Raw genomic sequence first — 15,032 nt, 5'->3', positions numbered from 1 at the left:
CCACTTATCGCTGCTGTGGCATTAGCGTTTCTACCATGGCGGCTGCCGGCCTCACCAAGCATCGTTACCACAGCGTTGCTCACAAGCCATGTTCATGAGGTCCTGGGCCCTGGTCCCATCTATAAACTAATATATATATAAATATGTGGTCTACATATTAAGGCTTTGAGGGCAAGGCTTGAGTCCTTAGAATGTAAAAGGTTCTCTTTTAAGAGCATTACTCTTTATGGTGGAGAGGTACAGGGACACATTTAAGGCATTTAGCAGATGCTCTTATCCAGAGCGACTTACAAAAGTGCTTCAATGTTTACTCAAGAAAAACCTCAGCTAGTTTGAATAGACTAAAAATTCAAAGATACCTCTAAGTTTACATTACTAAACACAAGTCAATAAGGAGACCATAATACTCTACTCTTCGCTCAAGTATTCTCAGAAGAGGTGGGTCTTCAGTCTGCATTTGAAGACAGCGAGCACCTCTGCTGTTCGGACACCCAGGGGAAGCTCGTTCCACCACTTCGGTGCCAAGACAGAAAAAAGCCTGGACGCTTGTTTTCCGTGGATTTTGAGGGATGACGGGTCGAGCCGAGCCGTATTTTGACCTTGAAGTGCTCTTGGTGCAGATCGGCTTTTGACCATTGCCATAAAGTACAGAGGGGCTGGTCCATTTTTGGCTTTGAAGGCCAGCGTCAGGGATTTGAATCTGATGCGGGAAGCGGATGAGGAGTGACATGGCTGAACTTATGCGTGTACGTTCACTGGTGGTTTGGAATTCTGAATAAAATGGCTATGACCTCTGGTTCCTATCACCACCTACATTCCCTACAGTGACACGTTTCACATGAAACCACTTTCACATGACTTTATTTACATCTCAGAGACTAATGCAGGGACAAATTCCCTTTTAAATCACAGTTGCAAGTGCATTAATCAGCATTATTAGTCTTGCAGAGGTTTGCCGGAGCAGATTAGCAGAATGATCTACAGCCATAATAAGGTTGTCATGCTTTGTCAGCAGTGGCTATGGCCTCGCTGAACTTCAATGGGGGCCTAACTTGCCCTGAGGATCCTTCTGAGGGCAGCGAAGCCACCTTTCCACCTCACCGGCCCAAGGTGCAGCATAGTGACCAGCATGGCTACAGCGCTCCAAGCCTGTCTGTCGACTCTGGAACCTACTCCATTGAGCCTTGCCAGATGTTGGACTGCAGGGAAAGTAAGTTTTTTTGATGATCAGAGTTTTTTAAATGAGTACATTTGCGTTCTGAGAAGTGATGACTGTAACTAGCTCAATGCTTTTTTTGTCATTGTTTCAGCCTTCAGGCCTGACAGCCGAGATCTGTGTGACCAACCTGACATGAACGGCTTTTCTGAGGAAGAGCTGCTAAACATCACTTTCGAGGCATGTGACACCACAGGCCAAGGTAGAGTCTCCTCTTTCCTGTTGAAAGCAGTGGGCTGTTAGCTGTTGGGGGCAGACCTCAGAGATATCTCTCACCAACAGGAGAGGTCCTGGCCTCCACTGTGATGCAGTATTTGCGGGCCATGACGGGCCACAGCCCCGGGCAGGACAAGCTGACCGTCCTGCAGCGAATGCTGGATCCAGAGGACCAGGACCACCTCGTCAGCAGAGATACCTTCCACACCACCATGAGGAGGTGGATCGCGCAGTGTAGCCAAGACGGGTAAGAGCTAGAAGCTTTATAATGAAGTTAAACAGTGGTGGGTTGTAGGCCTATATGTAGTCAATGTCTTCAGCCTGGGCTTTTGACTCTGAACCAAATGTGCCAGGTCTCCTCATCCTAAAGGTAGCTGACTGGCCAAGACATGTTTGGTGTCCAAAGCTGGCTTTGTTTGTTTTATCTGACTTAACAGCTTCAGCCTCTATCGTTGCTACTCTAGGCTTGGCACACCAGAAACTGCAATATGTTACTGTTTGCGTCAAATCCTGTAATATTGCCCTACCGCCTCCTTTCACTTTCAGTGACGGTTCTGTATCACCCAGCTTGTCCAGAAAAGCATGTGAAAAGTGTGTCCTTTTGTGGTAGCTTAAAGGGAGAATTCTACTTTCCAACCACAGAGGGAGCCCAGGAGCAAATAATGCTAGTTCTCTGAATGCTGTTTTAATAGAACACTGGTCAGTTTACAGAACAGGGATCCCCAATTCTGGTCCTGGACTCTAGTCTCACAGTCTTTGGACGTATGTTCTGTGATGTTCACTGAACTGCTCAATGGCGTGATGTCAAACATACAAGGCTGCAGGACTGTAAGCTTAATAAGAGGCCAGTTCGGCTTGAGTTACTTAGTCGATATTTACACCAAATCTACACATCTGCGCTTGAATTGTGTACTGCCTATATTGGACGACATGATTTATTTGCTTGTTTAATTTCTTTAGTGTATAATTTGAGAACTCCTCAGGTTTTGTTTATGTAATCAGGGGCGCTGCCAGGAATTTTGGGCCCCATGTAAAGATATTACACTGGGCCCCACAACCAGGAAAAACTCCATTAATCCATTTTAAGGGCTCAATCACAGGCCCTTAAAATCTTCTTGACTCCCTGCTGAAGTCTTCAATTCAAGCCTGTTTGGAGTCTGCATTTATATAACAGCATAATAGCAGAATTAGACAGACCTAGGCCCTGAGGCTTTTCTATGTAACATACATGTTAAAGTGGAACTCCACCCATTTTCAAAAATTCTTAAATTGTTGAGATAAAGAGAGATAAAAAAAAGTCATTCAGAGCAGTCTGATGTAACCTTTTCACTGCACTGACACTGACTGATTTCTTTATGGTGGTAGTGATAGGAAAGCAGGAGACATTGTTTACAAAAGCAAGTAGTGAGCCTGCATGTGTCCTCTGAGTTTTATATGTAAGGTTGATGGTGGTAATGTCACCATGAATGGCTTTTAAAAAATTAATAAATAAATTTCGGCCAAAGCCTTTAGAAAACTATTGCAAAGCCAAATCTCAGGCATTAGACAGTGCATGCATAATCATTTGTTTAACCATTATCTTTTTGTAATGTAGCTTTTAGAGGTGTTACACTCTTACAGTTTTGGTTCCTATGACCACCACTCCCAAAATATAGAAGCTATTCACATGAGGGAGTATTTTATTTGAGTTGGGTTGGGCTACGTCATTTTTAAGCAAAAATTATGAATGTTTTTTTTTTATGCAAAGCGTTATTTAAATCAGACACCCAAATAACATCTGTGATTGGTAAGATATGGTCGGCAAGACAATATATTGTGCTAGCATAAATATAGCCTATGCTAAGGTAACTGATGCCTTTGCTTCAGTAGTCTAATATGTGTTCTTTTGGTAGGCTATATGGTAATTAGTGGTTATAACCAATACATATAGCTGTGAGCTATAATTACATTGTCTGCTGTGTGACTGTGTGAGTCAGCAGTGTTATTTTTAAGCAAAATGATGAATGTTTGTTGGACACAAAACGTTATTTAATTCAGACACCCATATAACCCAATAACATTTGTGATTGATCAGATTACACAATACAACACTTAGTGATTTGTTGGGGTCTCAACTGCATATTGCACATCTCTGCAGTATTAGAATTACAGTGGACATTACTGCAATAACAGTTAAGGAACACAGATTGTGTAGAAGGGCTGTATATCGGCAACTGTGTTTTGGTTACAATTCAATATATTGTGATACTGTCAGCAAGACCATATATTGTGCTAGCATAAATACAACATATACTAACGTATCTGATGCCTTTGTTTCAGTGGTCTAATATTTGTGCTGGGCAATATGCCAACATTTTATTGTATTGTGATGAATTTTGTTATTTTGGTTAGTGCTTAAAGAATGCTGATCAGCTGCTTGTTTCATTACAAACAGTTTAATTAGACTAAAAAAACACTGTATTTAGTATGGGAGAGTATTTAAATAGCAGTTTTACGAATTTGTTGCTATTGAGGCATTATTAGTGTCAATATATATTACTGATGATTACATGTATTGTGATAAATATCGTATATTGTGAAAATGTCTTTAATATTTTATTCTATATACAGTGAGTCCAAGAAGTATTTGATCCCTTGCTGATTTTCTTCGTTGGCCCACTAATAAAGACATGATCATTCTATACTTTTAATGGTAGATGTATTCTTACATGGAGAGACAGAATATTAAAAAGAAAATCCAGAAAATAAATCTAAGGAATATATATTAATTGATTTGTATTTCATGGAGTGAAATAAGTATTTGATCCCTTAGTATTCATTAGCAGTTCTGGCTTTTACAGACCAGTTAGACACTCCCAATCAACTTGTTACCTGACCTGAAGCCACCTGTTCTCACTAATCACTTGTGTGAAAAACACCTGTCCACAGAATCAGACAGATCACACAGATTTCAAGTCTCCAACATGGGTAAAACCAAAGAGCTGTCACAGGACCTCAGAGTCAGAATTGTTGACCTTCACAAAGCTGGAATGGGCTACAAAAAGATTAGTAAGGTGTTGGATGTGAAAGTAACAACTATTGGTGCAATTATCAGAAAGTTTAAAGAGTATAACATGACAATCAACAGACCTCGGCCCGGTGCTCCAAAGAAGATTTCGCCTCGTGGGGTGGCAATGATGCTGAGAACAGTCAGAAATCGTCCTGCAACCACTCGGCAGGAGTTAGCAAATGACCTGAAGGCAGCTGGGACCACAGTTTGCAAGGAAACAATTGGCAACACTTTGCGCAACAATGGATTCACATCCTGCAGTGCCCGAAAGGTACCCCTGCTGAAGAGAGCACATGTGGAGGCGCGCCTCAAGTATGCCAATGATCATTTGAAAGATGAACCAAGTTATTGGGAGAAGGTTTTGTGGTCAGACGAGACCAAAATTGAACTTTTTGGCCTCAACTCCACCCGCCATGTGTGGAGGAAGAAAAATGCTGCCTATGACCCCAAGAACACTGTGCCCACCGTCAAGCATGGAGGTGGAAGCATAATGTTTTGGGGGTGTTTCTCTGCCAAGGGTACAGGGCTACTTCACCGCATCACTGGGAAGATGGATGGAGCCATGTACCGCACAATCCTGAGGGACAACCTCCTCCCCTCTGCCAGGGATCTGAAAATGGGCCGTGGTTGGGTCTTCCAACATGATAACGACCCTAAACATACAGCAAAGGCAACAAAGAATTGGCTCAAGAAAAATCACATTAAGGTCATGGAGTGGCCCAGCCAGTCGCCAGACCTCAATCCGATCGAAAATCTATGGAGGGAGCTGAAGGTCAGAGTTGCCAAGCGACAGCCCACCAACCTTCATGATTTAGAGAGGATCTGCAAAGAAGAGTGGGCCAAAATTCCCCCTGGTGTGTGTGCTAAACTTGTGGTTAACTACAACAAACGTCTCACCGCTGTGCTTGCAAACAAAGGCTTTGCCACTAAGTATTGAGTGTGTTTGGCAAGAGGGATCAAATACTTATTTTCCTCATTGAAATACAAATTAATTAAAATATATTCTTTAAAATTATATTCTGGATTTTTGTCTTGATATTCTGTCTCTCCATGTTAGAATATATCTACCATTAAAAGTGCAGAAGGATAGTGTCTTTATTAGTGGGCAAACAAAGAAAATCAGCAAGGGATCAAATACTTCTTGGACTCACTGTATTGTGAATATTTGAGTATTTTTACCATATCGCCCAGCCCTATCTAATATGTTTTTTTTTGGTAGGTTATATGGTTATAAGTGGCTATAATCAAATGCTATCATTATCATGTGAGCTATCACAGACCTTGCCTGTGGTGTGACTGACTTTCATTTAAATATTTAGAAATGCCTGTTATTCCTTGCAAAATATAAACTGTCTCTGACTTAGGGGCATAATGGGTAATGTAGTGTCTGTTGTGAATTTGCATGTCCTGTAGTTCTGCTCAGTAATCCACGATACTTTTACCGCTGTGTAAAATTTTAGTGGGTCACAGCAATATTTTACTGGGGCACATGGCCGAGTAAATTGGATCTAATGATGCCCCTGAATCAGTGACTGACTGAAGGTTCCCTTTTTGATGCTATATAGGACAATTATTTAAAAGGTTCAATATAGAGTAGAACAAAGGGTTTTCCACCAATCTAAAAAGCTCTAAGCATTAACGTTGTTGTTGTGGTTCTATACAAAATCATTGTCTTTACTAAAGAACCCTTAAGGAACGCTTTCTAAGTTTATGGTATTGTGTAGTCTGATGGCCATTATTTGACCACATGTTGTTTTCTTGTAGATTCTCTGAAGACAGCTATCAGGCCTCAGGATCAGACCTGTGTAAAGCAACCAGCATTGGTGAGCATCAGATAATCTCATTAGATATTCTAATGTGGTTTTAGACCACATTAAAGTTGTTGCTGTTCATTTATAGGGACTGAATACTCTTCTTCGCTGGCTGAAACCACTTTCACGGACCAAGCTGAATGTTTCTGGTTAGTAGAGTCAGTTCATTTCTTTAGGCCGTGCACTTTTACGAGCTATCATTGTTAATCATGATTAATGCTGCCGGTGCCACACTGGGATTGTTTTTGTCGTTTGGCTCCAGTGAATCGAGCGATTTGCTGGGCCTGGTGGCACAGCTGAAGCATGCCCAGCACAGGCTGAGTGGACAGAACAGCAGCCTTTTGAAGACAGTGTCTCAGTGTGAGGAAGCAAACCTTCAGCTCACTCTGGAGGTGTCCGAACTGCGCAGCAAACTGGCAAGGTGGTATATCATTGTCCCAAGATACACTATATGTCCAAATGTTTGTGGACACCCCTTTTAATGAGTGCCTATAGCTACTTTAAGTTGTACCTATTGCTGACACAGATGTGCAAATCAGTCCTTTAGAGAAGTACTGATAATAGAATAGGACTCTCTGGGGCAGATAAACATGAACCTATTGGCTCCAAGCCTAACTTTGGAATGATGGATGATGCTCTGTCCAGTACTTTTGGGATGAGTAGAGACAGTGGAGACAGTAGAGACAGTTACTCCAACAAAAGCAGGACACACTTTCTCTAATACCCCTGATTTTGGAAGTAACAATGAATAAGCAGGTGTTCCAATACTTTTGGCCATATAAAGTAGATGTAATTTATAAGGTTCCTTCTTATATAGAAATGAGAAGAATTGAAAAAAAAAAACAACAAAAGTGTATTAACAGGTTATTGGACTACTGGAGTTACTGGAGGGAGGCACGTCATTCTCCCACAGATATATAAAAAATCGTTACCTTTTGGAGATCAGTTCATCTTCTACTCACTAAGCCAGTCTCAGTAACAGCATTTTTGACCAGGAGTGCCCAAACGTGCAGTCACTCAAACTGTAAATGCATTCAGATGGTTCTATATATGTTCTGAAATACATCTTCATGTAGAAATCCCTTTTAGAATGATGAGTCTCCATATGTGAAACACATTGTATCTCACTGCATATGTTTGATATCTCCAGTGCCCAGCTGTGTGTAGTGCGAGCACGTTCTCTGTCCGAGGAGCTGGATGAAGCCAGGAGAGCACTAAGAGAAAGTCAGGAGAGAGCCACTAAAGCTCTGGCCAACAGCCATGCACTGGTCAGTCATGCTCCTAAACAGTGCTTAAAGCTTTATGTACTGGGTTTTGGGGTCCATGGTTGGAACTATGGGAACATATGGGAAAAGGGCTGAATGGCTCCTTGGAGATCATTTGAGTCTGGCACATTTGCCAATATGGTAATGAGAACAATATACTATAGCATGTAGTTCCTGGCCAGTTACCCAAGGGCAAAAGCAAAAGTATGGGCCGCCTTATTACTTTGGCAGGAAATGTGGCACTAAGGTGCTGTGGATGGAATAGGTAAAAATATGTAAATATATATATGTGACATATGTGAAATTGGCATCATAGTTTTTAGTTGACTGGGGAGTGACGGGTCCATTTTAGCATTATCATATAATACAACTTACATACCATGATAAGTTATTACTCCATGATATAGGCCCTTTACAATTTGGTGCCAATAAAAAAAAAGTTAGAGAACATCCCGCAAAGTGTGAGCAGGAGAAAATGATAAAATCTTATAAAATACTTTTTAAATATTCAATAAAAAATAAATATAATAATAATAATATTTTACAAAGATGTTACAATAAAAAAAAATCACCTTCACAGTGACTGAATGCACTAATAACACTGTATTTACCATTTAGATGGAGGAGAGTGAACACTTGAAGGCCCATATCAAAGTCACTGAAGAAAAGGTATGATTTTAAAAGCAACAAATATCTGATGAATAAATAATTACTGCACAGCATTTTTCCTCTGACAGTTTTTTTTTAACAGAATGAAAAACTAATCTTTGAGAGGAGCTGTGCTGAAGACCGGCTGATCAAACTAAAAAGAGCCAACACAGACATCAGAGTGAGAGAACGTCTCCAAGATGAACACACTGTTCACTGTTTGTGGATGTAATCTGTTCTTTCCTTTAACCTGGCCTCTGCTGTTTGCAGGAGGAACTGGAGGAGACCCGAGTGTTACTGGCAGTGAGAGAGAGGGAAATTACCAAGGTGAGACGCATGACTTTATCAGTGCTGTATGCAAACCAGTCAGGTTACATTAATGAGTTACAGCAGAACATTTAAAAAGTGCTTCAGGATTCAAATGTGTCAGGTGGTTGAACATGAGTCAAACGTTTTAGAACAAAGAATTTATAAATCATTAGTGAATCATTAATACAATATTGAGAGATGCTTTTTTTGTCTTTTTGTCTGAGAATTATGGAACTTTTCCCTCTCATTTTGAATATGACTAATTAGTCTTTTGAAAAAACATTCATTTCTTTTTCAGTTTTGACTTTGTGTCTCAAAATGATATTTATTTTAAAATATTTAATTGAAGATATTTGACTAAGTATCTCAAAAATCAATTTTGACCTAGTATCTTAAAGTTACATTTATTTAAAAAAAAAAGTTTCACTTAGTATCTAAAATAATGATGTTTGCTTCCTGAAATTTTGACGTATCTTAAAATAACTTTTCTTTAAAATTTTGACATAATTACATTTATATATTTACTTATATAAATATTTCATTTCTCAAAATGACATTTTTTTCTCAATATTTTTACTAAGTATCTAAAATAATATTTATTTTATTTCTTAAAATTTTTGTCTTAGTGTCTTGAAAAACAATTTTTATCTGCAAATTTGCCTTGAACACAAAAAATCTGAATGTAGAATTAAGAACAGATGACCATGAATTTGAAAATAATGATTTTAATCATTTTCTTAAAATGTAACTTCTCAAAACTGAGATTACAAAAGCGGTTAGCTAGCTGTGCTAAAATGTCTTTCTATCTTTCTGTCCCAGATCTTAACTGCATCTGTTCATAAAATAGTCATGTTAATGAGTTACAGCAGTACACTGACATTTCATGAGAGATGCTTTTTGTCTCGTGAGACTTAAATGATGTTTCAAATAATGTTTGTTTCTTGACATTTTGACTTGAAATAATGATATTTTACCAAATTTCTTATTTAAAGGTATCTAATATTATATTAATATTAACATTTATTACATTTACATCTCAGAAATTTTACTTAAAATCTTGAAATTACATTTTTTTGTAGTTTTGACTTGAATTAGTGCCATTAGTTCTTTTAATCACTGTAAAGGTGAGTATTTAAAGTATTTTATAAAAAAATATTTTATCATTTTCTTCTGATATAATTTCATGGAGGTCACTGAGACTTCAAGTATGTTAAAAATGTGGTTGGTGTGGCGCAACAGATAACACCACTACCTGCCACTGAGCTACCACACTATGTGGGAGACTGGGGTTCGATTCCCAGGCTGGGTGGTTGTGCTGCGCTACACCAATAAGAGTCCTTGGGCCAGACTCCTAACACTACATTGGCCCACCTCTGTAATACAGGTAACTTTGTAAGTCGCTCTGGATAAGAGCGTCAGCTAAATGCCGTAAATGTAAAAAGACATTTTCTTAAAATGGAATAAAAATGTTTGTGTGTACATGCAGGTTTTCTATTTGAAAACAAGAATGTGATTAATTGCACTTAATATAATGAGATTACAAGCGGTTGGCTAGCCAGCTATGTCAAACTCCCTCCGTGTCTTCAAAAAAAAAATAAAGTGACTCATTTTATCCCTTTTACAGAAAAACATTACACTGCAGAAGCTGAAGGACACTTATCTTGAGCACCACAAAATCATTGAGGTCTGTTATTCCCTTGCATTCACACATTCACACATTTTGTTGGTCATGTATAAAGATTTCTTCATCATGTTTTCTCTGCTGCCACTGAAGAGTCTGCAGTCGGACTTGATGAGGTTACAAGAGCACTCGCAGCAAGCACTCTTGAGGTAAAGGGCAGCAGTCTGCCAGTTTTAATGAATATTCAGTATAAATGTTTGAATCCTTCATGATTCAATTCATGCAGTTTGCCTCTTTATGGCAGGTTTGATAAGTGTGCTTTGAGTCCTCCTGGCCTGAAGAGAGGTGTCTTCCCCAACCACTATTCACTTCACCATGAGATACTGGAGGCTCAGCCGGTAATACCATACTCTGCATGTCCACACCCTGTAGCGTTGGAGGTGATACCATGAAAGGGGAGCTATTTAAAGTAACAAGGCGTGGAATTACCACAATGTGGCTAACTAGCATCTATGCTAATGCATGAGGATACAATGATTTTTGCAACATATATTATTATAAAATTAAACATTTACATTCAGTTTATAAGTTGGGTTACAGGGTTGTACTACATCACGGACAATAAGTGAAAGAAATGAGAGGAATGAATTTTAAAAAAATTTAATGATGCAACTTGCCACTGAAAATGTGACTTGTATAATTTGCTAATAATTTAGTATAATTACTCATTAATATTAAATTATGTTATTTAATGAAATAATTTCTAATATCATTTAATGTAATTTAATAATCAAATTTATACTGGATACATCATAGGGGTGAATATGTCCAAGTAACAGGGTTGAGTGAATGTTGGTAGATAACCGAAATGTAAGCTACACTACACAGCCATTGAAAATGAGGGTTTGAGCATGAAGTGTTAAATAGATTCCACATTATTTCAGTAATATTATTGCATAATGTCTGTAAAAAGGGTTTTATTATTTGTCTGTTTTTTATCTAAAATATACACATAGGTTGTTGTACATGATGCTTTACCATGTACCATGGTATATCACTGGGACACAAATGGCAACCCGATCACGGAATCATCCTTATACTACAGCCACTTAAATGTTGATGCTTGTACAAAATACCCTCATTTAAAGTAACCTCTAGTTGTCTCTGTTAGCAGAGGACAGTTATGGAGGAGATGTGTGGCTCCATGCCTGAGATCTTGCCTCCTCCATCTCCGAGAGAAGATATCCAGAATATCATCCACAAGATCAAATCTGCAGACCTCAAACATCTGCTTCATGCACATCTCTCAGAGAGGGTGAGAGAAAATAACAGCACAGACATTCACTTAAAGGGACAAACTGACCAAACATGCTAACATGACTAGAACTTGATGTGAAGGTAATAAGCTAATTAGTCACTATTTGCTTTCCTTCATGATTAGCATCCCTAACTTTTTACATAAACTATTCCATTTCGTTATGTAAAAGCTCATAAGACTGATATACGTGTTTTCTTCACGTAAATACTCAGTTCTGTATTTGATTTCTTTCTTTTTAGGATGCTGTCTGCAATTCCACGGCTGAAAGTTTGGAGAGAGCTTGTTCACAGGAACAGCAACAGCAGGCAAGCTCCAAACAACACTTTCTGACAATGTAAGTATCAGAAATAACACATATCATATTGCCTCCGCATGTGAGTAGCTCCACCCACTACCTGTGTGAAGGCAGATTTTCAGTAGGCTACTCCAAAAATGTACCAAGGCCACCAAAAACAGGACTGCAGACAGCAGTACACATGCACACATGTTTCACTGGGGGTTAATCAGTCCTGAGTAGCTAGAAACCTAAGGACAGAAATGCAGGTGCAACATACAACAGCCAGGAGATAGGAGGAGAGAGAGGCATATGTTCTTTACGTGGCACCTTAGAGCAAGCAAACGAGTGGGTTTGTGTGTGTATTTGACGTGGGAAAGCGAGCAAGCGAGTGACTGAATGAGGGAGGGGGAATGACAGAGCGTGTGAAAGAGAGAGAGAGAGAGATGTGAACTCAAGGTGAAGTAAACGTTAGGTATTAGTGCATTAAGGGACAAATAAGAACAAACTTTGAAGGAAAGCCCAAAAAATTATGTAGCCAGTTTAAGGAGTAATAAAACATGGTGGCGAGGGGTGGTCATTTGTTGCTCCTGGGCTCCCCCTACAGCTAGGAAGTGTAAGAACACACTTTACACGTGCATTTCTGGACTTTTGAGAGATTCAGAACTGCCATTGTAAGTGAAAAAAGCTTGTGGACTGAGGGGTTTGTATTCCTATTTGGGGCTGTGTCATATTTGTGGTATTGTAATACACAAATATGACACAGGTTACACAGTCCTTATGAATGTTGTCCTGCCCACTTCGCCAATTGTATATAGCACAGTTATGTATGTACTGCTGTGGCTGTGGTTGCAGTGTTAAGGAGCTGGAGGTGCTGCGGGCTCCGTGGGAGGAGCAGGAGCACAGGCTGGCTGAAGCCAAGCGGCAGGCACAGGAGGCACGCAGAGCAGCAGCCATCACATGGTGGAGAGCTCTAAGGCTGGAGGGCGAGAGGAGCCGGGCAGCCCGGGAAGCCCAGGAGGCCACTGGTCAAATGCAGGAGCGGATTCTTACCCTAGAGGCCCAGCTGAGGGAAGTCCAGCTGGAGGTGATGAATTACATGAATTATGTCCAGTTTATACCCATATCTGTTCCTCTTTGTGATTTAATTGGTTGAAAGATAGCAGTTTCCCACATCAAACAAACTCTCATTTACACTGTGCTCAGAATTATTAGCGCCCCAAATTTCATCTTACTATATACATAAAGTAGTAGAAGAATATAAAAACACAAGAATCTAATGGTTTGTCTTTGATTTATTTTTTCAGAAAGAGCAGAGGAAGTGCGAGCTCAGAGACACCCAAAGCCAGGCTGTAGCTGAAAAGCAGGACAAAGCTGTGGAGACAGAGATGACAGGTGACATAAGCAGAGATGAAGCAGAGAGCCGACATGTGGAGGCAGAGAAGCTGCTGGAGTCCCTCAGGAGGGTGGAGGCAGTGGTGGGCAGAGCGCTGCAGGTTGCCCAGCATCTCACTGAGGAGCAGAGTAGAGTGAAGGAAAGGCTGGAGGCCATCAGCCGCAGAGTGGAGGATGCTGTGAGCAGAGCCACACACACCCAGAGACAGCTCGGTGCACTGGAGGCCCGAATGTCCACCAGCACACCGGTATGCTTTTACAGCTGCAGCTGCATTTACACTTATTTATGTGTCATTCCTTTATAATTAAATCATTGGTTCCACTTTGTACAGATAGCTCCTTCTGGATTGTCGGCAGATGTTATAGCTTGATTACCTACAGTTATTAAACAACTACCTTTTAAAACTTAGTTCTCAGCAGCAACAGGACAAGAATTTGAATTGAACCTTTAATAGTTACACTGAGAAATGCAACTGTGCTCCTGGATCCTCAATTCAGGAAGCACATGTACAAGTCATCCAGCTGGTTGACTTGCCTGGTTAGGGCAATTCTATGAATGAACAAGCATCAATCTCAACTAGATGTAGTCTAGGACTCAACAAGGTAGTCCGGCCTACAGCCCTGCTCAACTTCCAAGGTGTTCACTATTAGCAATGGTAAATTTGCCTTTGTCCTTGTTCTCCTTAGTCCTCAGATATCTCCATACATTCTGATGCGAGCCCAGCAGATGTTGGCCATTCAGCAGTTGGCAGCAGATGCAGCATTGCTGGCTCTGAACTGGAGTCTGTCTCTCAGCACAGCAGCCCCAGCCCACCCTCTCCAGTGACTGGTACTGATTCATTTCCTTGCATTCTAAAAATACATACTTTAAAAACACATCTGGCATTTTTATATTCCAAACAGAATATTATATTGTCGATCTTAATTTGAACTTTGCTTGTGTGTGGAGAGTGAAATAGCTTCTCTTTCTCTTCTCCTTCTTCCTGCTGGAGCCTCAGGGGGCGCTTCTGCGGCTTTGGTCTAAGTCCGCCATCATTTATCTGGGGGAAACACACAGGACAGAAAAAAAAACACTCATGTCATGCAAGTTGCTGTTCCTATAAGAGCAGCAATCAGTTCACACGAATAGAATGGAGAAAGGCCTTAATCGTATATCAGTGTGCTATGAGCTACATTACACTGATGTATGGGTCTGCTCTGCTTGTTTTAAATAGGGACTGACCATAATCAGATTTAACTGTATCTGCAGATGCCAGATGCCTTTAAGATTTTTATTTTAAAATTTAGTGAACACTACAGTAAACACATAAAATTTAAATTTTGTCATGTTTTATATCACTCTTTAAAGAGACCACTAAGTCTATAATCAGTGAGAGGTCAGAAAACAGCCTTTATGTGAAATAAAACTGATTAAAAAATTATTAACGAACCAATTATCAAAATTAAGTATTTGGACACTTTTGTTGTAATTTTGACTTTGTACATCACCTCAATGGATTTACAATGAAGCAGCCAAGATGTGATTGAAGTGTAGACTTTAATTCAAAGATTTAATTCAAAGGAATTCACAAAAATATTGCATTATCTGTTTAGGAATTACAGCAATTTTTACACTGTTCCTCCATTTTTACAGGGCTGAAAAGAAATTGGACAAACTAAAAAGACAATAACATTCCATTTCCCTGATTTAGCCATATGTTTAAAGTTATTTGACTGGATGTGAGCTCTACACATGTCTGAATTCATCCTGCTACTTCTAGCAGCAGTCACATCATCAATAAACACCAATGACCCAGTTTCATTGGCAGCCATCCATGACCATGCTATAACAGTGCCTCCACCAAGTTTGACAGATGATGTGGTATTTCTTTGGATCATGAACCTTTCTTTCCTTCTCCATACTCACAGTA

General features: G+C 39.8%; 1 protein-coding gene across 1 annotated transcript in view; it reads left to right on the top strand.

The window, feature by feature from the left end:
- Positions 1–1,020: 1,020 nt before the first annotated feature.
- Positions 1,021–15,032, top strand: part of LOC140538552 (uncharacterized) — a 50,954-nt gene continuing 36,942 nt past the window's right edge. The window contains exons 1-13 of the mRNA XM_072661148.1: positions 1,021–1,210; positions 1,311–1,418; positions 1,499–1,679; positions 6,555–6,713; positions 7,443–7,560; positions 8,476–8,532; positions 10,289–10,344; positions 10,440–10,533; positions 11,310–11,450; positions 11,693–11,787; positions 12,583–12,814; positions 13,035–13,370; positions 13,810–13,951. Coding sequence (XP_072517249.1) covers positions 1,021–1,210; positions 1,311–1,418; positions 1,499–1,679; positions 6,555–6,713; positions 7,443–7,560; positions 8,476–8,532; positions 10,289–10,344; positions 10,440–10,533; positions 11,310–11,450; positions 11,693–11,787; positions 12,583–12,814; positions 13,035–13,370; positions 13,810–13,951 — 1,909 coding nt within the window. The remainder of the gene's footprint in view (positions 1,211–1,310; positions 1,419–1,498; positions 1,680–6,554; positions 6,714–7,442; positions 7,561–8,475; positions 8,533–10,288; positions 10,345–10,439; positions 10,534–11,309; positions 11,451–11,692; positions 11,788–12,582; positions 12,815–13,034; positions 13,371–13,809; positions 13,952–15,032) is intronic.

The sequence above is a fragment of the Salminus brasiliensis genome, chromosome 17 (genome assembly GCF_030463535.1).
Source record: "Salminus brasiliensis chromosome 17, fSalBra1.hap2, whole genome shotgun sequence".
Taxonomy (NCBI): domain Eukaryota; kingdom Metazoa; phylum Chordata; class Actinopteri; order Characiformes; family Bryconidae; genus Salminus; species Salminus brasiliensis.
This window is presented reverse-complemented; position numbering and strand designations above follow the sequence as displayed.